Source organism: Eptatretus burgeri, chromosome 13 (genome assembly GCF_056783735.1).
Source record: "Eptatretus burgeri isolate ZD-2024b chromosome 13, Ebu_testis_v1, whole genome shotgun sequence".
Lineage (NCBI taxonomy): Eukaryota > Metazoa > Chordata > Myxini > Myxiniformes > Myxinidae > Eptatretus > Eptatretus burgeri.
Genome location: NC_140973.1, coordinates 41,373,512 through 41,400,256, shown reverse-complemented (window position 1 = coordinate 41,400,256; position 26,745 = coordinate 41,373,512). Strand labels below are relative to the sequence as shown.

General features: G+C 42.8%; 1 protein-coding gene across 4 annotated transcripts in view; it reads left to right on the top strand.

Annotated features, from left to right (window-relative positions):
• Window positions 1–15,808, top strand: part of LOC147014291 (kinesin heavy chain-like) — a 96,731-nt gene extending 80,923 nt beyond the window's left edge. For 2 of the 4 annotated variants that reach the window (XM_085852162.1, XM_085852165.1), the window contains exons 16-27: window positions 2,614–2,802; window positions 3,551–3,668; window positions 4,030–4,106; window positions 5,445–5,554; window positions 8,560–8,661; window positions 9,221–9,281; window positions 9,870–9,941; window positions 10,191–10,295; window positions 10,417–10,633; window positions 10,908–11,061; window positions 11,632–11,716; window positions 14,771–15,808. In XM_085852162.1, the coding sequence (XP_085708288.1) occupies window positions 2,614–2,802; window positions 3,551–3,668; window positions 4,030–4,106; window positions 5,445–5,554; window positions 8,560–8,661; window positions 9,221–9,281; window positions 9,870–9,941; window positions 10,191–10,295; window positions 10,417–10,633; window positions 10,908–11,061; window positions 11,632–11,716 (1,290 nt within the window). In that variant the 3' untranslated portion in view covers window positions 14,771–15,808. Of the gene's footprint in view, window positions 1–2,613; window positions 2,803–3,550; window positions 3,669–4,029; window positions 4,107–5,444; window positions 5,555–8,559; window positions 8,662–9,220; window positions 9,282–9,869; window positions 9,942–10,190; window positions 10,296–10,416; window positions 10,634–10,907; window positions 11,062–11,631; window positions 11,734–14,770 lie in introns of all 4 variants that reach the window. The other 2 variants (XM_085852164.1, XM_085852163.1) reach the window with 2 other exon arrangements.
• The last annotated feature ends 10,937 nt before the right edge of the window (window positions 15,809–26,745 follow it).

The following is a 26,745-nucleotide window of genomic DNA, read 5'->3' as shown; positions in this document are numbered from 1 at the left end:
CTCCTCCACCAGGACGAGGCTCAGGTCTGTCATACCGGAGGAGGAAGTGACCAAGGAGAGATACTTGGGAGTCAGACACATCTTGGGGGAGGAAAGTTTCTGTTCGGCAGATTATGTCTGGTTTGTCAGTGGCAACCTGTATGGAAAGATCTGAAAGGTTTGAGCGAAGGCCCCGGATATTTGAGGTCCACACTATTAATGAAGAGGGAGGGGAGGAGGCTTTAGTTGCAAGGGGTGGGAGGGGAGGGGAGGGTAGGACAAGGGACGAGGAGGGGAAGTAAGAAGGGTTATTGAAAGAGTGTGGGGGGTTGCAGAATAGCTAGGGGAGGGGGCCGGATGAGGAGGAGAAAAGGCTCTGTGGTGCTGGGGGAGAGGGTGGACAAGAGAGTGGGCAGAAGGTGGTTGAGAATTTGAGGAGGTAGAGTGAAGAGATGGAGGTGAAAGGACAGTGGAAGCAGGCAGCTTTGTGGATGAGATGGTGGTGGGGGGGCAACTTTGAGAAGGGTGAGTGAGGAGAGTTGAAGGAGAAAGATGAGGGGGGAGTTTTTGAGAGAGGTGAGAGGGAGGCTTGGAGGGAGAAGAGTGTGATGGTTGCTTTGAGAGGGAGGGGTGAGAGGGGTGAGTTGGCACTGAAAATGGAAAAAGAGAATGGTTGATGGAAAGCAAACATTCATAGCAAACTTGGGTTTTTTAATATTTATGTCAGAGATGCGATTAAACATGTTTATTGATGGATGCAATACAGGCGAATTCAGAGAATGGAGAGAAGAAACGCTGTAACAGTTGGATTTTTTAGGCAAGGTATGAAGGAATGCTCGAATGGAGAACAGTCTGTTTTCAATAGTAGAAGAGTCGTGCATTATGATACAGTAAAGAGTACCACATGTGTGAAAGAGGAAGATGAAGCATTATAAGAGATCGCTTTCATTATTATTATTATTGTTTGAGAGAGTTTTCATCAGATTAGGTCATGGAAGTGTTGTCAAAAAATGGTGAGGTGAATGGTGAAATAGGATTGGTAAACGCAGGGGGTGTAAACGGATCACGTGGTTACGGGAGAAGCTCTTGGCTATGGGAGGTGTATAGTCAAAAGTGAAATTATTTATTTTAAATAAGGATTGCGTAACATTCGGAAAAGGGAAAATTGAAGTAAAACTGTGGAAGTGTGTGGTGAATTTGGAACGGTAAATGCAGTGTGAATCTGCTGGGTCGATGAAAAGTACCTGGAAGAGTGGAGAGAGACACGTGGGTACAGGAGGTGTTGAGATCGAAAGGATACAAGGAAGATTTTTTTTTCATGTATTTTTGAAGAACAGGTAAGATTCGTGAATGGAAGGTTGTAGGAAGAAATTGTGAAGGTAATGGTGAGAGAGGGTCAGCTCAGTAGAATAAAGATGGTGTGCCAGCAGGAGGAAGAAGAAGAGGAAGAATAAGGGCCAAGACTCGTGAGTGTGCAAGGAGAAAGGTGTTTTTCTTTTTTTTTTTTATCTTTTTATGGATTTAAGACAAGAAATAGAGGGTTTAGTTGGGAGGGATGGGGGACGTTGGGAAAGTGGGGAAGATAGAAATTGAAGGTAATGGGGAGAAAATACAAGAAAATACAACACTACTGTGTGTGTGTGTGTGTGTGTGTGTGTGTGTGTGTGTGTGTGTGTGTGTGTGTGTGTGTGTGTGTGTGTGTGTGTGTGTGTGTGTGTGTGTGTGTGTGTGTGTGTGTGTGTGTCCATATATTTTTGCTAAAAAAACATTTTCCCTGCAACCGCTTGTCTGATCGATGCGAAGCTTTAAACATAGGAGGGACTCATCCTGGATAATATTTTATTGATAACACTGACGTCATAGATTACATGATATGGCAGCCGTATTGGATTCAAGAATAATTAATATTTGGACCTCTTCTTCGCAAAAAGCACTCAACAAAAAAAATGGAAACTTGGCCTATGTCATCAATAATCTCCCCATGGGTGATAACAATGATGTCATCAGTAAAGTAGTATTCCAGCCAGATTTGGTTGAATTGAAATCCTTGTCTGAAAAATCTAAAACTTTATATATCTGATGTACGACCCATTGTGAGTGAAGAAGTACATTTATGACATCATCAGTCACTTGGTCTGGTGGCCATATATTGAAAATAAAAACTTTAAAATCTTCTTCTCCAGAACCGCTTAACAGATCGATGTGAAAGTTCATACATATGATCGACTATCCATGGGAAATACAGAGTGAATTTTTTTTTCATAATCGTCTTTATTGGCGCAATTTGGCCTGAATGTGCACAAAAGTGGTCGTTAAATATCCTACGGATAACGGCAATGTATGACATAGTAGGGTGCATGGATGATATGGGTATATGGGCCATAATAGTAGCGTGTTCAGTTAACGATGGTATTTTTGTTCAGAATGAATATGAGAGGTGAGACTATGTGCTCCACCGAATGCCATTCTCATTTTAACTGCGATGATGTATTGCCAGACTTTGTTCATTCTTGGAAGTAAGATAATGGGCTATTGTGTTTTGAGATTTTTCACCCAGTTTTCATCTTTCCTTTTATTTATTCTGACCCTTTATTTATTTTCTCCTAACCGTAATGTGGTAATATTTTTATTCAGCCCGGAGAACTGAGTGGCATGTTGGAGGAAGAGTTCACTGTTGCAAGGCTGTATGTGAGCAAGATGAAATCTGAGGTGAAAACACTTGTGAAACGGTGTCGTCAGCTTGAGGGTCAGCAAACCGATTGTTCCCGAAAGCTGCAGGAGAATGAGACCGAGTTGGCTGCTTGCCAGCTACTCATTTCTCAGGTGAGTACACAAGCCGGATTAACTTTGAGAAATCTATTTTTGTCCCGCATCACCATGGTTTGTTGAAAATAATTGCGTTTTTGTCCTGGCTGTTTGGTTGTATCTGGTTGTGTTATAATGCAATGGGAGTCAATATTTGGTTCGGGGGATATTGGATGGTAATCTTGTTTCTATAAGTTGCATTTTGGTAGCTATTCCAAGCTGTGCTAAGGGCACCACACACAGAGATGTGTGGAGTAGCTGTGTGCTATGGAATTTCACGTGCTTTTCACAGCCAGTAGACATCAGGGCTTATAGAAGAACTGAATATCAGAGGGCTGAGGGTGAACACATTGACATTGGGGAACATGTGGACAAAAACATAGATGCACAACACTAAGTGGAAGGAAAAACATAAATGCATGAATTGTCTTTGGCGTCCTGAAGGAAGAGAAGAGCACAGCACTTGGGGAGATGGTTCAGAATAAAATGAAGCATGCCAACTTCTACATGGTAATCAGCTAATTTACACTCCACTTATGATGGACCATAAATTCGAGATACCTACCAGGTTTGCTGGGATTCTACAAGGTACTTGAGGAACTATTTTATACTGCACAGGCCTCAAGATTTGTACATTCGGAACGCAGAAGAAACTATATTTGATCCTTAAAAATATAATGGCTTTATCATAAAATTGCCACCACCCTCCTCCATATTAAAATTGTAAATAATTTCCTCTCCTGCCTTCTCTCCCCCCACCCTCCAGCATGAAGCAAAGATTCGTTCCCTGTCTGAGTACATGCACAGTGTGGAGCAAAAGAAGCGGCAGCTGGAGGAGGCGTATGATACTGTCAATGAAGAATTGGCAAACGTTCATGCACAGGGTACGGGAAAGGACCGGCATGCAACAGGGTCTCGATATGGGTGTTTGGGATTGAGGGGAGGGAGTGGGGGGGGTGATGTTGGTCAGTGAATGACCATACAGCAGACTTGGGATCTCTCTGAATTGGCTGTATAACAGACTAGGCCAGTGTTGTTCCAGCATTGGAAAATTTCTCAAATACATACCAAATGTGCAGGTGTAAAGCATACTTGGGAGAAATCGACCAGTGTTGAGCATGGTGCTAATAAACTATATTCTGACTAAAGATGTGCAAAATGATGTTTTGTGAACTGTTTGAAATGGCATTGGCACCAGCCCCTTCCACAAAAGTTGCATGATTCCCCCTTTCCCATTGACCACAGAGAAAATGAATGAGATGAGCTTGAAGGACAAGGAGAAGGAACATTTGGACAAACTGCAGGATGCCAATGAGATAAAGGTGTGAGGACACTGGGGAGGATGGGTTGCAGTAACAAACAGAGAACATTTGATCCATTCATCCATTGTGCCTTTTTGAAAATACTTACAAAATGTTCCAAAACCCAAGAGAATGTGATGTAGTGAAACAGGAAGTAATTTTTTTATCAGTAGGATATGAGAAGCAGAACAATCAGTGATGTGCACAAGGTATTCAGCAATTGATTATTGTCAAATATGTGGGGAAAATAGCGTCTTCAGGATAAGAGGCTACTGAGGAGACAATTGCGTGGTGCACGACATCCTTATAGCCTTCTGGCATCAGAAAAAATACTTACGATGCCTTTCAACGTACTGTTCAAAAAGTCTTTGTTCCAGAAGGGGGAATATATAGCCTTCCTGTCCTGGAATGATCAGAGATGTAATGTTTTGTTGTTATTATTATTATTTTTAATTATTATTATTATTATTTTGAAGTGCAAGGTAGATCTGACAGTGAGACAAGCATCGAGGGAATAAACAAAAAGGAGGAGGGGAGGAAACACTGAAACTAGGAAGTAAGATAGGTGAGGAAAGGTTAATGGGGGTAATAAAGATCATGGGATAGAATTGTGCGTGACAAGAGATGGTTTTTGCACTGCTTGCTTGAAGTCCTGGAGGCAAGAGTGAGACAGAACAGCCTCTGGAAGATGGTTCCATAGATGGGAGAAGCGAGAAATGAGTTGAGGTGTGCAGTCAGCCTGGATTTTGGAAGTTCAACCAGGAGGGAGTTACTGGAAGAATGTGTGCATTCTGTAGTAGATAGAGTGGGTCAGAAGACTGAGAAAGCAGAGGGTGCAATATTGGAAAAGAGGTAGCCTAACTTTGCCTGTGATGTGAAAGCAACAGCCTTTGTGCTTCAGCCTCATCATGGGAGATTCCAATAATTTTGAGAGCTTTGTTTTACACAGAATGTAGGAGAGACAGTTGTGATGCTGGGAGGGCAGCTTCAAATGACAAGATGCTAGTTCCTATATCTTGATGCAATGTTCGTTGATAGTCTATCAAATATAGCCTTCCATTACTTAATAGAGACTTCTTAATAGTTTTGTGCAAAGGTCACCCGTTGGACCCAAGTATTACCTAACCAAATTTGTCCAAAATTGAGTATCTGGATAACTTGAATTTAATGGATTGCACTGATCTCAAAAAAAATATGAAGGATAAGTCACTCTTCTGCCTGTTGGTCTTTTGAAAGCCTTTTTGTTTTTGTCACGGAGACGCATTTGCTTATGGATAGGTAGTAGCAGGCAACTACGATTAAATGTCATCACAGGTAGATATGTGTGATTATGGATCTGTGTATCTACTTTCGGTGCAGAAGGCTTTGGAGGAGCAGATGGCAGAACACCGAGAGGCTCATCAGAAACAGCTTTCGCGCCTTCGTGATGAAATTGAGGAGAAACAGCAAACGATCGATGAGCTGAAAGAGTGAGTTTCTCACACATTCACGTGAGCTTTCGGTCTCTTCAAAACTGGCATGAGTTGTATTTTTATTTGCATGCAATTGATGTGTAATCTATGTAAAGGTGTATGTAATTTGTGCATTTTTACAAATACCTTGTTTGTTACATTATGGAGTGAGGAATTAACTTGGTTGGTAGCATGCTTGTTGTTGGTCTTTCTAGTCTGGGTTTGATTCCAGATAGTCAGGGCAGCCAAAAACTGCCATTCTGATGTAATGCCAGCAGGAGGTATTGTATCTCAAGGTACACACAGTCTTGTGGACGGAATGTAATGCAGCTATCCCTCTGCATTAACCAATAATAATCATTCCTTTTGTGCAGTCAGGCTCATAGGGCTACTGAGGCAGTTTCATTGGCTAAGGGGAACAATCCTGGATGGGTCTCCACTCTGATGCAGGATACTTGAATGGCGCATTCCCAAAGCTAATACTCCTTTTTCCGACCTCAGAAGGATGATAGGTTGTCAACCCACCTGGTGTTATTTATGGCATAGCAGGGGCTTGGACTCAGGAGCTTAAGATCTTAAGCTAGCCAGATCTTCTGCGGTAGGCTGTGGATATTAACAATTCCATCATATGTTGGGGTTCACTATAACCTGCAAGTGGGTATGCTTGGATGTGTCCATGCCGGCCCATCATGTAGCAATGCTTGCACTTTTCGGATATGGTGCTTGTGTATCAAAAACGATATTTTTTTTTAACTTTCTCAAAACCAGTATTTTTTTTTCTTTTTTTTTTGTAAGAGCAGGTATGTCTATTGACATCCTGCAAACATGAAAGCCATGTTATTCAATGATTTTTCTCCCCACTCCCCTCCCATGGCTACCCCAACCAAATTTTTGTTTAATTTTTGTCCTTGCTTACCTTGCTTGATCCATTCCCTCCAGCATATCCATTCCATTCTATTTCAGCGATTATGCACAATTATGGCTGTCTTTATTTGGCCACTGCTCCTCACTTCTTACAAAACGTTTACACGACACAGTAATTGATGCACGTTTTGTTATCAATGTTATCACAAAGTTATCACCTTTGTGCAATATTTACTCCTCGCATCCGAAGCAAAAAGCGGGGTTAAGCAATTGGTGCACTTAATTGGCTGTCTGTCTGTCTGTCTGTCCACAAACGTCAGTTTATGATCAAGGAACAATTTCATTTCATTTGAATGTTATATTTTGAACAGGAATTGGAACATGAATTGGAAAACGAACCTGCAGTTTCACAGTACTTTGGCTCTGAATTCGACCCGATTGCACATGCGCAGCGAGGAATGAGATAATATTTTGGTCAGTCTGCAGTCTAGCAGTCAAACAAAATTGAAAACGAGAAAGCATCTCAAAAAGCAAAGCCTGTCTTTGTCCGTTTTGTACTTAAACTAAACTTGACGAAAACAAGTTTAAAATAATTCTACATTTTATTAACGTGTGTTCTACATATTCTTATAGTAAAGGTTTGTTGAAGATGTGATGACAAATCTCAATTGGTCAAAAATGTTATGGCCTCGACAGACACACTGAAGCTCAATGGTAAATAAATAAACATGGAAGCGATTTAAAAAAAAAAAAGGGGTGTCTTGTGCTTCACTCGCTGCAGTTGGATCATGAGGGCTACTGATAGTCACTATGACTTTGCCCTTTCACATTTTGACCCAGTTTTTAATAAGCTTCTCCATATTCTGATGATAAAGGCTTGTTGAAAATTTGATGACAAAATCTCAAGTGGTAAAAGAGTTATGGCCTGGACGGACACACACACACACACACACACACACACACACACACACACACACACACACACACACACACACACACACACGCATGGAGGTGGATACTTAGAGACCTGTGAGGGCTCTGTCACACCTTCTGAAACCCGCACATGGAGATAACAACCAACAACACACAGAGAAGCGATTGAAAAATCCAGTCTCCCGCTGTGCGAGGGGACGGGCTAATCATTCCAAATACGAAGCTTCCTGTTTTTAGTGACGTCATAAAGGACACAAACAACAGGCATAAAGAACTAATCACCTTCTTTGTACTTTCAGAAACCTTTCGTTTATCAGTTCTTGAACAAAATATTACAGCATTTCACATCATCTCGACCAATCAAATTTGCTGCTCGCAGGTCCCGTCCATGTCCTTTTTGTTTCTCGATGAACTCTCGAGTTGATTTTGAAATGGAGTTTGTAATCTTACCGTGTTATCATAGCATACATGGATTTTTTCTTGACATTTTTGTCGTTTGAAGTGAAGGTTTCATGATATCCAGTAAGAGGCCAATCATGTTATTATGGGTACGTGAGAAAGGGGTTGGTTGTGAATAGGATTGAATATAGAGGTTAACAAACACAATTTTAAAGGAGAGGACTTGATCGGGAATTGCAGGATGTAGGATTTTGGGGGTTGGAATTAAAGGATAAAAGGCGAGCAGAAGAGGGGAAGGAACAAGGGAATGTAAAAGGAAGTGGTAGGTTATGAAGGGGGGGGGGATAAACCAGTGCCATTTTTGCGAATATAATATGTATGTGGATTATAACTCTCAAAAAAAAAGAAAAAAAAAGCATAACCAACTCAATGTTTTTGCCAAAACAAGACAGGCTCACGTAGTCAAGTGTTTCAGTGGCAGAGTGACCTTTGTCAGACCTTTGTCACAGTCCATATACTGTACCTACCAATCTTAAATGCCCTCCTTCAACGCAAGACAGAGGGCCTCACTTTAAAGAAGGACTCTTGCCCGAAACAGTCGCTTCACCTCCTTTCCCACGGCCATTAGCTTACCACTCTCACCATTTCATTGAGAAAATTCATCATTTGTTTTTATAATTATAACAGGTCAGCATCATTCGGGTATGTGCGCTTGCAATGGGCATGTGCAACAAACATGTTTTGATGTGCAGTTCTATGTTGTAGTATGCCTTGACTTGTCATTTGTATGTAGCGGTATGATGCATTTATGGTGCACACGTATGCAGTCTGAATCAGAAACTGCTGCTGGAACAGGAAAAATTACGAGGGGACTTTGATAAGCTGCGGAACGAGGAACACGTGAAAAGCCGACGGCTGCAGGAACTCACGTAAGTTGCACTGACTTCTGTAAGCTCTCACGCAGATAGCTTGATACTGAGCAGGCAGGATGGCCAAGAGATACGCACACTGGCCTCCATGTTATCCAGCCTGAATTTAACCTTGGCCCAGCTGCAAACTGTCATCCTGGTGTCTCACAGGCAGGGTGAGAAATCGATGTGTGTCGTCTCTCAGAAGGATGTTAAACTGGATGTCACGTCCGCTGCATTTGTTGGTGGACGCTAAAGATTCCACAGTGTCCTTCGTGAAGAGTGGGCGAGTTATCGCCGGCGCCATGAACAAATTACAAATTCCTGCTCTAACCTACAGAGAGCATTGCATCATGGCACAGCTGCATTCTCAGCAAATAATGCTACCCCACAGCCTTGTGCTGCATGCAAAAGAAGAAGCTTGATACAAAGGTGACGTATTAATGTCACAGAGAGTGTTTGTGTCACACAAGTAAATTACAATGACTTCACAAGCTTTCGAGACTAATTATGACTTAATTGCGCTCCACATTTTGGTTGTACGTGGTAATGCGAGGGTCCTGTGTTCAATTGTTTGTAGGACACTCCAAGATAGGCGAGAGCAAGCAAGACAAGATCTCAAGGGGTTGGAAGAGACCGTGGTATGTGACCACAATGGTTCCAACATTTTTATAGGACATAATGACTGTAAAGGATCTGCTGATTATGTCAGTGGAGAATGAAATGATGCAAAGCAGTATTTTGGAGCCACAGATGTAAAGAAGAAGAGGTGTTGAAACCAGCCTGATTATAGTCGAGTGTAAGGAACTTTTTAAACCCGGTGGCGTAATAGAGCGTCTGCTCTGAGTCAGTGGTTTGAACCCCGTCCAAGTCGTACCAAGATCTTTAAAAATGGTACTTGCTACTTTCTTGCTTGACGCTGAACATATAAAAAAGAATAGAACATGGCCAAACAACCATAGGTTGGCAATCATAGTGCAGACTTTAATGAGTCGAGTGGCCTCCTCTTTCTTATGTTGAACTTCCTTGTAATGGAACTCATGTAACTTTAGATGAGTCTTTTGAGCATTTCCTTGTTTGGGGAAAGTACATCGAGAGAAAGGAGTTTCAATGTTTCCTTTGCTTTGGGCAGTTTTATTTTTTGGCGGATGGTTCAAACGAGGTTACTATATCGTCACAAATCTCAGTAAGTGCTTCAGTTCTGATTGTCTGTTTGGCTTGTGTTACAGGCCAAGGAGCTGCAAACATTGCACAACCTTCGAAAGCTCTTTGTTCAGGATATTGCTACCAGGGTCAAAAAGGTTGCAACTCACCCTCAGCATGTTTGCCTTCACTTATCCTTCCATTTCCCAATCCACCGCTGTTGTCTCTCTCATCCCCATGGCTGTACGCAGCACATTGTCTGAAACAGTGCTCTGCTAAGTACTGTGTCACGTCTGATCTCTCTTCCTGCATTTTGCTCCCTTGTATTCTCTTTGGTCATTCCTTTTCTAAAAGCTTTTGTCTACTCTTTGATCCTGCCTAATGATGTCAAAACATGCCATTTGCAGACTGCGGAGATGGATTCAGATGATACGGGGGGCAGTGTGGCACAGAAGCAGAAAATCTCCTTTCTTGAGAACAACCTGGAACAACTTACAAAGGTTCACAAACAGGTGCGAAGGATGGATGCTCTAAGTTTTCGGCAGCAGAATGGCAGATATCAAGAAAGTAATGGAAATCCAAAGTGCTAATCCTGGTGCTGCATTTTGTGTTGTTTTTTTATTCTGGAACCAGCTGGTATGTGACAATGCAGAGCTGCGCTGTGAGCTTCCGAAGCTGGAGAAACGTCTGCGTGCTACGGCTGAGCGCGTTAAGGCTCTTGAGACTGCATTGAGGGAGGCCAAGGAGAGCGCGCTTCGAGAAAGGAAGCGCTACCAGAACGAGGTGGATCGCATCAAGGAGGCCGTCAGAACGCGAAACATGGCACGGCGTGGACACTATGCACAGATCGGTGGGTAGTCTCAAAAGTCAAAGCATTTAAGGCAAATCTGACCCTAATGTTATTTGAAAGTTACTAACATAGTATAGATTGCCCAGGTGAAGTCACGAGTTCACCTCTTGATGGGGCCTAACCAAACTCTGCAGCATTTGTATCAGAAAAATATAGCAGCAGTGTTACGTGTACACTTGATAAAAATTTTTCCTGGTGAATTGAATTTTGCAATCATTTCTTGCAATTAAAATCGAATTCCATACTTATGCCCATTTCATTTCATTATTTTCAGCGAAACCAATCCGTCCAGGACAGCACCATGTTGCTTCGCCAACACACCTGATGCATCGTGGCGGTGCTGCCATGGTCACCGGCGGAACGGCTGCAGGAGGATATCCTCCAATTATAGTGCGAGGTGGAGGTGCTGTCACCCATCAAGATAAAATGTAAGATGGTGTTGTCAATCTTCTCGCATAGTTTCTCGCTGAACTTCAAAATTCGAGTAAACGCTGGCTATTTTTGAGATATGGAGTGTTTTGGGACATCCCATCCCATTGAGAGTATGTGCTGACACAATAGGTGCCCCAGTACACCTCCAACTTCTCCTGTACTTTAAAAGCAAGAAACATTTTACTACAAAGTGTTAAACTTGTGCATATTTGGCCTGCAGGGCAGGAAACTCTTGGAACCTTGGGTCCATTGCCGAAATATCCGATTTATGTTGAATGTGTGTTTTGAGGTTTTTGTCCAACTTGTACAAACACCTCAAGCCAAGTCCTGGCCCACATGGATTGGTCAATTTAATAGGTTTCAACAAACTTTGTGAGCTATCAAAAATTTTTTGCAAGTTCTTCTGAGTTTTGAAAGATGTAGTCAATATTTTGTGAGGTTTTCCCCAACATCCTCGGAACGATGAAAATCAGTTGAACTATTTCTTTTTTCCTTCAAAATAATGCTTAAACAATCTTTATTACAAGTTCTTCTTCCTCCTTCCCCAACTTGCTGAACATTTGCAGGAACAATGGTGGAGTCCATTGTGGATACGAGGCAGACGATGCTGCTAAACATCACATCTGTCAGCAAGAGACTGCGGCAATCTGAGTGGGTATATTAAAGCGGTGTGTGGATATTTGTTGCCCTTCTTTGGTGGTCCCATACACCCTCCTCCCACCCCCCCCTGCCCCCCCCCAACCTAACCCTAACCCTTCTATTACTCCTGTACTCTCCGAACCACCTCACTCATTTGTCCCTCTTTCCCAGCTCCTTTTTCCCTTTTCTCCACTCTTATCCCTTGATACCTTTTTTACTCTTGATTTTGTTTAACCCACCCCACCCAAGAATAATTTATGTGTATGTAATATGTAGATGGCGCCAATATAAACAAACAAATTCGATTTTGAAGACGGCCGGCCTGTGTTGCCATTATTAAATTTATTCATTTATTTGTTTGCTTATTTATTCACGTTGCTTCGTTATGGGGTGCGGTGGGATTGCTTTTTTGGCGTTAACACCATACACGTCGGTATCGTGTCATTAGGAGGAAAGGGTGGAATTAAAGAACTGAACATTTTGGGGAAAAACAAATGACCTATTTAATTGGCTCTTTGTTTCCTGTAGAAATTAGATTTAGTTGAGAGCCTCAAAATTTTCTCACGAGTTCAAATGCTTGTGACTCAATTTGTTTTATTTTCTTTTCCTCCTACAGGCAAAATATTTAATAGCACAGTCGTCGATGCATTTGTGGATTTGTTGTGTTGGGTATCCGATATACATGGTGCGATTTGACGTGAGAGGATTGTTGATTCTGCTATAAAACACATTGCTTATAGCTCACAAAGGGGAGTGGGGAGGAGAGGGAGAGGGAGGCGGGGGGGGGGAAATATCTGTTAAACCAACGTGTAACCTCCAACTTGCTTTATCTTCTTCTTCCTCTTCACTGCACCTAAAATCAAACAGTTAGGGATCGGCCACTCAGATCCGCCTTCTCCGTTCACCTCTGTCCTCCGCATCATCCTTCCTCAATCCCATGCTCTTCAAATCTCTTTCCACGACCTCCCTCCACCTCAATCTCTGTCATCCTCTTGATCTTTTCCCTCTAATTGGCTCATTCCATGCTTTCTTGAATGGTTTTTCACCCTTTTTCTTCATCATGTATCCAAACCACCATGACCTAGTCTTTATATCCAGCCTTAAAGCATAAATTGCTTTATAGCCAATCTTAAATGGCCACTACATACCTTTCAATGTTTGTTTAGACATTTGGATTGTCACGTTCATCATAAAATTTGCTGATTAGCTTCTCAGACAATCACTTATCAGGAACTGACTACTCAGATAACCAAAAAGAAGAATCATAAGGTAATAACAAACATCAATGATCCTTTATCCAGGAGGCGCATTGTCTGTCAGCAACCCACTTACGGTGAAACTCCCAAAATCCAGTCTCACTTCTCACCTTCATTCATTTGCTCCTTTTCTCTCCTGCATGTTGAACCAACTTCCTGTCTGATCATCCTCATTTTCCCTCCAGGGCTTGAAGATGGTTGTTCAGCTCCTCCTCAGCTCATCCCATCCATACTAATCATCTTTTCTATCTTTACTAACCTTCTCCAAACCCACCTTTTCCTTTCCTAGTTATGTTTTCCCTCCTCTCCGTCCACCTACCTTTCTGTTTTTGTTCCATTGCTGTTTCTACCCAGCTTTCCCCTTCTTGCTGTGTTTTTAAGCTTTTATCCAGCTTGTTCACCCCCTGCCTCTTCCTCTTCCTCATATTCTTCCTCCAAGTGTCCCTCTGTTTTGTCCTACTACCCCATCATTGGTGTATTTTCCCGTGTTTCACAAGCCTCGACTTTGTATACAAAAAAAAAAACAGAGAAAGTAATGATCAGTTGGTTTGGACATCCGATGAATCGGATATAATTTCAGTTTTTATCCCCCGCCGCGTGGTGGAAGGGGGATATTGTTGTCACCCAGGGCGTCCGTCCGTCCGTCCGTCCATCCGGGCATCAACATTTATAGCTGTGAGTGCGATAACTCATAAACTGTTCGCCATATCGATTTGAAATTTGAGTCACACATGAACCACCTGAAAAGGAAGAACCCTATTGATTTTGGGCGTGGCCGGATCCAAGATGGCCGACTGGGGCAGCTATCTTGAAAAAAAGTTTTTTGTAATAAATGGAAAACCGCTTATCTGATTTCAATTATTTTTGGTTACTACGTTCCACACCCCTGGGGAACTTTTTCGAGATGATGACCAAATGGTGTCTTGTTTCCGATTCACCTCCCTCATTATCTGGAATATGTATGACCTTTTTCATTCAATGGCGGGGGATTCCCCATCTCTGATGGTATATTTGTAATGCTGGTGTTGGTCTTCGACTGTGTGTTTCACTGTCCTGGTGACACGGGAGTTGTTCTTTCTTCCTTTCCACTGGTTTGAAGTTTTTATTTTTATGCGTCCGCTGACGAAGTTTCTAGAGGCATTAATGTTTTCAGGTTGTCCGTCCGTCCATCTGTCCGTTCATGATAGGTTTTCGTTACCGCAGTAACTTGATAAACGGTCAACAAGTCAACATTGGTACAATTATGTAAAGACAAACGGATGAGATTATGGGGTCAAGAGGTCAAAGGTCAGATGTGATGTTCGGTAAAAATTCTGTCACTGCTCTGACTTGTAAACCAGTGATTGGATATTGATCAAACTTGTTACAAGTATGATAATGATGTGAAGATGAACCGATTAGATTTCAGCATCAAGAGGTCAGAGGTCTTGTCAGGTGAAAATGTGATGCTTGAGAACAGCTGAAGGGATTAAGATCAAAGCTGGTGCAAGGATGTATAATGATGTAATGATAATGATGTAATGATAATGATGTAATGATAATGATGTAATGATGTAATGATAATGATGGAGAGGTCGAACAGTGCTGTTCTAGTTTTATTTTAAAACCATTTGGCTGTTTATTGTACGAAACTGTGAATTGGTGATTTTTAACTAACTCGTCACTGTGATTACTGAAAGTTGGACTGGGACTCTAACTGCAATTGCATTCTTGAGTAATTTGCTTGGTCTAAAGTCCTGAACTTAGTGATTTGTAAACATGAATTGATGTGACTTCTTGAAGGTAGGCTGACACTGTGTTTTCATTTTAGGTGCAAGCAAACTGAGGAGAGGGTTTGGTGAAGGAGGAATGTAATATTATTGGTTTTGTCATGTTATCACATATCTAGAGGGAAGCCATTCTGCACCTCAAATCAGCACTTCTGACAATGATTCCACCTCATGCCTTCTTGTGTGATTGTCATCATCCTCCCCCATCTGCTTTCACTCCACACACCTATGTACAGCTGACATTGTCCAGCCGAGTTAGGCAAGTAACAAGTAACTCTTGGATCTAGCCTTGTTATGGTAACATCCCAAAAACGAGATCTAACCTGCTGATGTATGTTACTGTGGTGATAGCTATGCTGTTGTTTGTTTTGGATTGGAGATCAGGTTTAGATTCGGGGAATGGTCAGAACACTGTTGGGAATAGTTGTGGAAGGAGGGTTGTGGGTATGGTGATGTCGGGGTTCCCTGCTGGGCATTGCCCATTGACAGCTGTTCTACTGGAACCTTATTGAGCAACGAGGTTCGAGTTGCCAGTCAGTCCTTCAATGGTAACTGCCAAGCAGTGAGCCCTTTTTAAGGCATTGCATTACTTGCTGACCCTCATCCTCTCCTCTCGGCATTGCATGGGATTTGGTCAACCAACCTTATTACCATTTGCAACGACTGAGAATAGGAGAGGATGGGAGAAGTCGGGCTAACTAGGAATAGGAAAGCTGCTACGTATCTCATTTTAACACCCCCTTTGTGTAATGCTGCAAAAGCGATTCATTCCCTCGTTAAAGCTTACTGCTCTCCATTTCAACTCCCAGCCTACAAGGATAGAAAATATGATATAGTCGCTTGGTAAAGCTACCAGTGGAAGCACTGCATTTGTTTTTTTTTTGTATATTTAGGGTGTTTACCATTGTCTGTGTACAGTAAGGCTTACGTCTTCCGTATCGGTGCTTGTGCATGTGCTGTGATGAGTTTGCATGGAGTTTTGGAGGTACCAGGCCTGTTAGTTTGCTGTGCATGTGACTTTTGTTATCTGGTCCTGTAATTTTTGTTTTTCTTCAATAAAATTATTCACTCCACAGTGACTGCTTGTTGGCTTTGTTCTGATATTATGCGTCTTGTCCTTGATCTACAAGTACCTTCACAGCCACAATTAGTCCCACCTTATGGGGTCAGCCAGGGAATGCTTTTGGGCCAAGTCTTTCAAGAATTGGCTGGAAAAGCTTGACATCCAACCAAAATGTTAATTTGGCAGGAATTTACAATCTGTAAAGGGTGCCGGGGATGACTTGCTTACTCTTCACGAAAGACATGGTGGGTCCACCGACGAATGCTTGCAGACTGGTCCCCAGCGTAACATCCATCTGAGGGACAGTGGGCCCTTCATGCTGAGCACCATTCCAACAGTTTACGGTTCGCTTGAGAATCGAACCCAGACAAGTTAGATCAAAGGTAAGTGTGGTACCCCTGCACCATCCTGTCTGCATCTCATCATCAATGCCTCATTATAATTGTTTAGCTTCCCCATCTGAACTCAAAAGCTCAAGATGCTGGAAACTTGCGTTCAAATCCCACATACTCTCTCGACTTGTCCCTTATACTTATCCACACTCGTATCCATTATAAAGGTATGTGAAAGTCAAGACTGTACACAATGGCCTCACAAAGGCCATCACAGCAAATCGATATTCTGAAATGCCAAATGGCAACAGAAGCAGCCGTGACTTGCACAGCTTTAAATGGATGAAGTGCCGGGTCATCAGGCTCATCCTGTTTTCTTGATCCCAATTCTAATATAGAGATGGGATCTGGGAAAAATATCTGATTCCGATATCGAGAAGGGATCCGCAGCCTCTTAACGCCAGCACAAGTTATCTGTCCGCAATCGTACAGCTCAACATGCTGGAGTGAAGTGCAGGACTGAAGGTGTTCCAACGAGCTGTCCGTGACTAATGGGCAGTTGTCCAGTTTGAGAACATGCAAATGGTCACGTGCACAGGCGTCGTGTCCCAGATGCTGGTTCCTTCGTCCAATGGTTAGATTTAGAGCGTGTCCTCCCTGAGTCTGGGAGGTCGACGGTTCGAACCGGACCCTGGCCGAGTCGTGCCAAAGACTTTTAAAATGGTCTTTGCTACTTCGTTGCTTGACACTCGGCATTTAAAAAGGATAGAGCATGGACAAATAACCATAAGTTGGCAACCATTATGCAGCCCCAATGGGCCTGGTGGCCTCCTGTGATTAATATCCTTTCATCTCCACCAGTACCTGTCTTGCATAAGATTATATACGGTATGTACAAGCCCAACGATTCGTCTTTGTACGGTTATGTTTATCAACCAACATAGAATGAAGAACTAGTCTTGCTCATGAAGGCTCTTCTACTCCGACGAAGGGTTAACATCTGAAGCGTCAGCTTCCATTGCATTTCTTCCCATGGCGGTTAGCATACCTCAATGAGTGTCCTGGTTATACTGTATCATCCGTTTATCAACTAGCATAATCCCATTCACACAGATTAAGATTTTGAGATGGGGAAGGCATGACGAAATAATTAAGTGTCAAAAGCTCACTAAAGGTGGGATTAAAAGCAGAATCAAAAGGAGGATGGCATTATGAAGGATGGCATAAGAGGCACTTTTGAAAGAGTGCTCATGGCAGAGTACTGAGGATAAAGTTTCTTGTGGTTTGTGCATGATCCACAGCCACTGATTATTTTGGATTGATCACCTCCTTTGGAAATGTGTATTTGAGAAACCTTGATCAGATGTTTTGCTTTGACCTAACCACACAGCAACAACTAGAACGGCACTTGATAGAGAGTGTACCTCTGCCTCGCTGAACAGTTTACGTGTTGTATCCCACTGATCGGCTGGATCTGAATCTGGGCCTGAACCAAAATCAAAACGGCTTGTTCTTGTCACCTCCCAACTCATCCACCAAGTTTTGTCATAACTCATCCACAACTTTTTGAAATATCATGCTCACAGACAAACAGGGATGAAAACACAACCACCGACCACCTTCAGTGGTGGAGGTAACTAGAACGACACTGAGCAGAGCGCACTCCCACCGAAGGTGGACGGAGGTTGTTTTCACCCTTATCTATCTGTTTGTCTGTGAACATGATATCTCATAAAGTTATGGAGGGATTATGACAAGACTTGGTGAATGAGTTTGATAGTTGACAAGAACAAGCCGGATAGATTTTGATTATGGTCCGGATGCAGATCCAGTCTGTCAGTGGATACAAAATGTAAACTGGTTAACCTGACGGAGGTCTGCACACCACCGAGTACCGTTCTCGTTCTTCCTGTTTCTGTCTTTAAGTGAAAACTATAAGCCTGTTGTTGGCTTAACGGTTAAGGTGGTTGCTTTAAGATCTTAGGGTCTTGAGTTTGAGCCTCTGTTGTTTCGTTAAATAATACCAGGTGGGTTGACTCACCTTGGAAGGATGACAGGCTCAGTGAAATAAGTACCAACTTACGAGCAACAGTGGCACAGCCATGCCTCCAGTAATGATGCAACCAGTAGACGAAATAACAATAGGAAGTGAAACCTATGTGATGAGTGCATGGGCAACGAGTGTGTCATTATTGGAATACCAGCAAATACAACCAGTCGTTTTGCTGGCGGGGTATTAAAGAGGGGGGTTGAGAGATAGGAGGGAGGGGAAGCTCGGAAGAGGGAAGAGCGAGGACGGGGGGAGGTGGGGAGAGCTCCGCCTCATCAAATGTTGCTATACCGTGGAAAGGAGGGATGCGAGGATGGGGTGAGAGAGAGAGAGAGAGAGAGAGAGAGAGAGAGAGAGAGAGAGAGAGAGAGAGAGAGAGAGAGAGAGAGAGAGAGAGAGAGAGAGAGAGAGAGAGAGAGAGAGAGAGAGAGAGAGAGAGAGAGAGAGAGAGAGAGAGAGAGAGAGAGAGAGAGAGAGAGAGAGAGAGAGAGAGAGAGAGAGAGAGAGAGAGAGAGAGAGAGAGAGAGAGAGAGAGAGAGAGAGAGAGAGAGAGAGAGAGAGAGAGAGAGAGAGAGAGAGAGAGAGAGAGAGAGAGAGAGAGAGAGAGAGAGAGAGAGAGAGAGAGATAGATATCTGAAAAAAAAAAAGATTGAAAGGTGAGGCGTGGAGTTGGGGTTAGTAAAGAGAATGATATGTTATGCTTAATGACCGAACACACACACAAAAACAAACTCATGTCAGAACAACTGTACACACAACGACACAACAAAGTTTGTAAAGTAAAAACTTTGATGTCCCAGTTCCAGAAAATTTGTGGGAAAATGAACCAAAAGTAATCACTGAAAACATGGAAGTACCTACTGCTCACGTCCGAACAAAAGATCCCATCGAGCGTGAACATCGAAAACAAAGCGTTGCACCCACATATCGTAATTAGGTACAAAAAAAAGAGAAGGCATTGCTACATGAGGTGTTAATACCAGTGATTTTGGAATAAACGATGCAGAAATCAAGAAAATCACCAAACACCAAGACCTCATGAATGAAGTGAGAAGATCCTGGAAGCTGAAGAATGTCAAAGTTGTACCAGTAATAGCTGGACATACAGGAATGATGACAAAGAACCTCACAGAGATATTAAATATAGGGCAATCCCCCTGGGTGCTCACCTGGTAGCGGATGGATAAGATAACCAGGCAACCACTGGTAGGCAAGGATGACCCACAAAATATATAATGGGAAATAAATTAAATACCTATGGATTTCTTTTTAATGCCATGAATAAACCTTTGTGCATCACGGGTGAGAAAGGTTGTGGTCAAGTTTCATCGAAATAGTGTGTGTGGTTTCAGAAGAGAAAGAAAATACATATTTTGGGGGGCAACCCCGCTTAAATCCACTTAGAGCAGATTTTTCTAATGTGTCATGAACAAACTTTGGTAGGTCACGGGTGATGAAGGTTGTCGTGAAGTTTCATCGGAATTGTGTGTCATTTAAGAAGAAAGTAAATACCTCTTTGGGGAGGGAACCCACTCCCCGTTTTTTTAATGCCATCACAGGTGATTAAGGTTGTGGTCAAATTTCATTGAAATCATAATATGTGTAATTTCTGAGAAGAAGTTGCAAGTATTTGTGGATGGATGGACGTACGAACGGACGATGCGCCATCTCATAAGCTCCCTGGAACTACTTTACAGGTGTGCTAATAACCATCCCTGGAAATATTATTACTAACCAACTGCAGTTGGAAGCTGTCCGGGGCTTGATAGAGCCCTGGACAGCCGGGGCACGGCTTGATTCTTTATAAGAATATAATCTTCTTATAAAGCACGGCTCAGCAACGATCCTGAAGAGAGCTCTCGGCACAAAACTTTGAGAACAGAAAACTTCACAGCTTGGTCCATGAATCGTGACCCCTTACTGAAATGAAGGTGGATACTTTGAGCCAACCCAGGGAGTTCTCCATTCCACATTCGGAAACCCGCATTTGTAGATACCAATGAAGCACACACACACACACACACACACACACACACACACACACACACACACACACACACACACACACACACACACTGCTGGAATTATAGATAGATGCATGCAAAGTTTCAGACTGCTAGGCTTGATAGTTTTGGAGTTATGTAGAAGACACACACACACAAACATTGCCTTTTATTAGTGTCGATGTGTTTTCACACATTCACAAACAGGCTCTTATCTTATGAATTACAGGAACAATGACATCAAGAGCCCTTTCAGGCCACAGCTGCCAATGATGTTACACAAACAGTTCAGGTTCCCCAATTCGACCCCTTTTGCACTGCCATTGAAGAAAGATCATAAGTTATCTTCGGGGGGCCAGGATGCCCGAGATGTGCACACTCATCACTCAGTCTCTAAGCTTTCTAGCCTGGGTTTGAATCAATGACAGATTGAGAGGGGGGGTTGGAGTAGAGGGGCATGGGTGGATTGTCATTGTAATTGCATCATGCATGATTGTACTCACCTGGTGAACAAAAGAGAGAACTATATTTGGAGCAATCTCCCTCCCTATTTGGTACTTTAGTCATGTATTTTGGTGACTTTATCAGTCTTGACTCTTGATCGTTATGAAAATGTTTGCAAATGAAGGGTATCCTCCCTCACCCCTGGACTCCAACCCCACCCCACCCCATAATATCTAGTCCCAGAATAGGTGTCAGTCCATTCTTGACAAACTGGGTGACCTGGGTTCAGCCATTGTCATTGTTGTTTCGATCTGTCTTTAAGCGTTCTCATCAGACCGGTAAGCCTGGTGTTGACTTAACGGTTAGGGTTGCTGGCTTAAGATCTTCGGGTCTTGAGTTTGAGCCTCTGTTAAACCGTTGAATTAACATCAGATGGGTTGACTCAACCTGCTATCCTTCTGAGGTCGACGAAAGGAGTACCAGCTTCCTTGTAACAGGGGCAATGCATCAGCAGCACAGCCACACTTCCAGAAATGATGCAACCAGCAGCCACAGGCTGCATATGAATAAATAAAACCAGACCAGCCTCGCTGCAAGAGACCAGCTTTCATTTGAATGGCACGGTGTCGTTACTAGAGTCTCTTATTCGTTTTGTCAAGACCTGGCGGACGGAGTTTGAGGACTTCGAGAACCTCAGGATGAAACTGTGCGGCTACAACGACTGCAACTCGTCCAGGAGGCATGTCCTGATGATCAATCGTCGTTTTGACGATGGAGATGCTGAAGTCCCTGCGATGTCACCCAATGAGAAATCCAACCCTGCTGTGTTCTTTGTTATCATCGCTCAGCTGATCAGCACCTGGAAACGCAGTGTTGAAACATACAAGGAAATCAACGATAAGTTTGGGTTCCTGTCCCAGCTCATCCCTCCTCACCCAAATCGTAAGATCGAGCAAGGTGCAGGACATCTTGCTCCCTCCAATCCAAACGATGTGGAACCCACGATTGTAAGTGAATTTATCCGGGTTTCTACCTTGCCGGCATCTTCAACAGAGCTTGAAAGCTCACATCAACAAACCAAGTCAGCAGAACTGAGAATGCAGGCTACCAATTCCTCCAAACACGCGCCCTCATCCAAACATTGAAATCGCTCCAGATATATCTGTCGATGATGTTTGCGAATGGCAGTGGTGAAGGTGAGGGTGAGCGTTAGGTCCTTCTCGAAATGAAAACTTATCAAGGATGAGGTCAGGAACCTAATGGGACAAGGTCGACTCAGTCTTTCAATCATGAGCACCGAGACGAAGTACGGAGTGGACGTGACTTCTCAAACATCATGGACGAGTCTACCCAGAAAGAGCCTCAGAAAAGATCGACGTATTGTGTTGTACACTTGTACGTGTCCTCTATGTGTCGTTCCTGTCAACAAACCAATGTCTGCACCTTGCAATGGAAATGACTAATGATGGTCTTGCTAATCATTTGGGCTGTTTTCACCAAGTATGTTTGTCTTGTAGCATTTGTCTGTCTCTGTTTGTCACACGATTTTTGGCCACAGTTTTCCAAGCAATCGTTCTGAAATTGTTTGTGCATGTAGGTGACCGGCCAAGGACAGCAATGCATAATTTTGATGAAGATCCGAATCCTGATCCGGATCTGAGCATTTTAAAAATGATTCTTCACCATTGAGGGATTGGGCCAAAACGATATATAGCGCAATATCTCAAAAGATTACGGAAGGATTCGGACGAAACTTGGTGGACAGGTGCGGTGTGTGATAAGGATGGAACGATTCAATTTTGGTAAAGATCCGAATCTGGATCCAGATACCAGATTAATTGAATTTTTACGTGATTCTTCACCATTGAGAGATGAGGCTAAAAATGACATGATATCTCCAAAAGTTGTGGACAGGTTTGAATGAATCTTGGTGGACATATTGGGTATGTGACGAGGACTAATTGATTCTCTTTTGCTGAAAATCTGGATCTGGGTCCAATAATTTTTCAAGTCATTCTTCACCATTGAGAAATGGGGCCAAAAACGATACATAACACAATATCTAAAAAAGTTATCAATGGATTTGGACAAAACTTGGTGGACAAGTTGGGAATGGCACTAAGAAGAATTGGTTCAATTTTGGTGAAGATCCAAATCCAGATCTGAATACGAGAATTATTTAATTTTAACTGATTCTTCAACCATTGAGAGATGGGGCCAAAAATAAAAAATAAAAAAGGTTATTCATGGATTCCACATAAACTCTGCAAACTGGTTGGATGTGTGACAAGGACGAATTGATTCAATTGAAGAGAAGATTCGAATCTGGATCTGGATACAATAATTTTTTGAAGTGATTCTTCACTCGATGGGGTCAAAAATGATGGGGAGATGGGGCCAAAAATGATATATAGCATGATATCTTAAAAAGTTGTGGATGAGTTTTGATAAAACCAGGTGGATGATTTGGTTCGGGGACAAGAACAAGCCGATTCGATTTTGGTTTAGGTCCGGATTCAGATCCGACCCATCAGTGGGATACAAAATGTAAACTATTCAGCCTGGCGGAGGTATGTGCTCTACTGAGTGCCATTTGAGTTAGTCTCACCCCAAAGGGGATGCAAGACTATCGGTGTGTGTGTGTGTGTGTGTGTGTGTGTGTGTGTGTGTGTGTGTGTGTGTGTGTGTGTGTGTGTGTGTGTGTGTGTGTGTGTGTGTGTGTGTGTGTGTGTGTGTGTCCACGTATATATTTCACTGTTAAAATGGTTTTCTCTGCAACCACTTGTCCAACCAATGCAAAACATTAAAGTCAGAGGGACTCCCCATGAAGAATATTTTATTGCTCACTCTGACGACATCGGCCACATGGTATGGCAGCCATATTGGAATAAAGGAAAAATTTGAACATCATTCTCTCCATAACCGCTGAACTCAAAAAATTGTAACTTGCTATTTGTCATCAACTCTTCACGGGGTATATAGGGTGATAATGATGACCTCCTCAAAGAAGTGGTATTCCAGCCATAATGGAGTGCAAGAGTGAAAATTGGGTGTTTGGGTTGTTCAAAACACCCCTTTTGAAGATAATTAATGGCCTTATTTAATTATATTCTTTATCAGGCAAATCATGGGACACGTCGCTCACCCTCGACGGGGTCTTAAGGCACATCCATCCTCAGACACCTCACTCTTCCTCGCTCGAGTCTTAATCCACCATTTTGTTTGGCCTGCTCAACAAGGCTTTGAATTGTAACAGGCCGCAATGGTTTATTAATGACAAAGCACTCAAAATGTTTTGTTTTTTCCACTTTCCTCACTCATATCATCGAATGTCTCATCTACGTACCTATGAATCGCTGTGTACATCGCTTTTGTAAGTGCTGTAGTTTACAAATTAGGAGCTTGGAGCGATTTCATGCATTATATGATACGATTTTTCCATGATCTACTCTCACAGACTAATTAAAGTATATCATCGAAATATGATTTGAGTTTGGAGGATTAGATGACGTGGATTACATGCATAATGCGAAATTTGGAGTGACATCTGAAAATGTTAAGAAATCGCATATGTTTAATTGTTTGCGAGTACGTGCCATTACCAGTCAGCTTGCTATCTTTTGCCAAGCCAGCCTTTCCTTATGAACCATTTCATTGGAGTGCCGAAGCCACTTGCCGAGCATCCTACAGTCGACAGCAGTACAGTTCGTGTCCTGATTGGGATGTACAGTTGGTAGTTGCTACGAGGTGGAGGTACACAAACAGCACACACGGACGTGGTACATACGAGTAGATTTTGATCTGTAAGGGGGTCTCCGTGGGTGTGTGTGCATGGCCTGCATGCTTGGTTATGGGCGCCGTAGTGGCAAAGTTTCATCCCGTATCCTCGGATGAAGATGGCAATGGGTGGTGGAGGTTTTAGCTTTTAACCTCAGCAGCGTACTAGCAATCATGTTTTCCTTTGTCCTTGTGACGGTTTCTAGAGAAATGGTTATTTTATATGAATCGGGTATGCTTTACAAAGGTTATATGTTTCTCTTTGTGAATTTCAAAGCAAAATATATTTGCTAACACCCGATTTCTGAGCCATTTGCTGTATTAGCGTGTTTTCTAAATTATAGACCCAATCTTTTACACCTGTCGCACACAGCTGTTTATAAACATTAATGTTTATGCACATCTTCAAACGTTTATAATGCAACCTTGTTTTTAAAAATTGGCTTTCTTGAAATTCCCCCAAAACAAGCGTGAAAGCTTCTCAAGGTTTTTGGGTCGTATACAGTATGTACTGCCGTTGGTAATCACACTGACTGTGTGTGTGTGTGTGTGTGTGTGTGTGTGTGTGTGTGTGTGTGTGTGTGTGTGTGTGTGTGTGTGTGTGTGTGTGTGTTTTGTTCATAAAGCATAACATTTTCTCTCTGCTAACTCCCCTCCCACCATATATATATATTATATATATATATATATATATATATATATATATATATATATATATATATATATATATATATACCTCCCATCCTCGCTCCACCCCCTCCTAATACAATGTAGCACCCTCCCACACATCTCTCTGTCTCTGGACCGTGTCCAGGTGGTGTTTGTCTCTGGGTTGTATTTATAGTCTGACCGGTAGAAAATGGATTTCAGACATTATTTTGTTTCCACCTTCACTGTTATTTTATGCAGAAGCATTTTGATGAGACAGTATGAATCGTAATTAATGCTCCACCACATGTCTGCCTTCCCTTCCTCTCACCTCTCGCTTCCTCCCCCTCCCCCTTTTCCTTTCTCTCCCTCCCTCCTCTCTCCCCACCCCTCCTCCCTTCTCTCTTTCCCCCTCCACCTCATCACTCCCCCCCCCTCTCTCTCCCCTCTCACCTCTCTCTCACCACCCTTTTTTTCTCCCTACCCCCTCTTTTCCTTCCCCACCCCTTAGTATTTCCGTCAGCGAAGGGACGGGTGGTATTTGCTGGAGTAACTAATGACATAGTGCACTACAACTTAGCTCTCTGATGTGTTATGAGTACGGGATGGCAAGAGGAATCGGACAGCGCACGTTTGGGTTATCGCCCTGAGCCCAAGGCACCCTGAATTAATCTGTGGTTCAAATCCCAACCCTGCCATAAACTGCCATCCCAGTGTGTCCAAGGTAGGGTGGTTCATCATTGTGTGTGCCGTCCCTCGGATGGATATCAAACTGATGTGTTTGTCGGCATTTCGTCGGTGAACGTCAAAGATCCCATGGTGTCCTTCGCGAAGAGTGGGTGAGCTCTCACCGGTACCATAAGCAAATGACAAATTCCTTCCTTAACCTACAGAGGGCATTGCTTCAGGAGCACAGACACAATGCAGCACAAAAAAGAAGAAGATTATCATGTTTAAACATTGTGAAAACTCCATAATCCCAAAGGTGTACTGACCTTGAAAGATTATTTTAATGCATTTAGCTTTCTCATTTGATGTGATGTCTTGAGGTTTCAAAACTGTTTGGCACCCAGCCTTACTTTCCAAGCTATCTGCTTCTTGTATCCAGGGGCTCTTCCTGGAATTGGTTATTTGATTTCTCTCTGACAACAAAAACAACAAGTTGTTCTTGATTGTGATTTCTCCCTTGGTGCTGGTCTCCAGCAAGGACAGACCGTATTCTTGGCCTCCATGGATGACCTCTGTGCTTCCCTGGAAAATCATTTGTACAATTTTTCTGATGATCCAACCCTGTGCAGCACAGTACACCACACTGAGAGGAAGGCTGTTGCAGCATCCATCCCAACAAATCTGGAAGAAAAAAAACAAAACAATAGTTGCTCAATTACAAGGAACGTCTTCATTAACAGACGAGATATCAAGCTTTCACTCTGTCCCTCCATGAGGATCAGCTTTTGAATCCCCTCCGGTTCACATCTTTGGCAACTCCCTGGAAGAGGTGCAATCGATGGAGTACATTACAGACCTTTCTGTCTGTCACAACTATATCTCCAAATTGACCTCGAAGGCAGCTCGTTGCCAGAGATCATTCTACTTTGAGCCTCTCAGAGCTCATCACAAGGTCTTCACCCAAAGTATCAAGGAGTTTGGTTCTCCACGGTGGGTTGGTGCAGATACAATTACTACTACTACTACACAC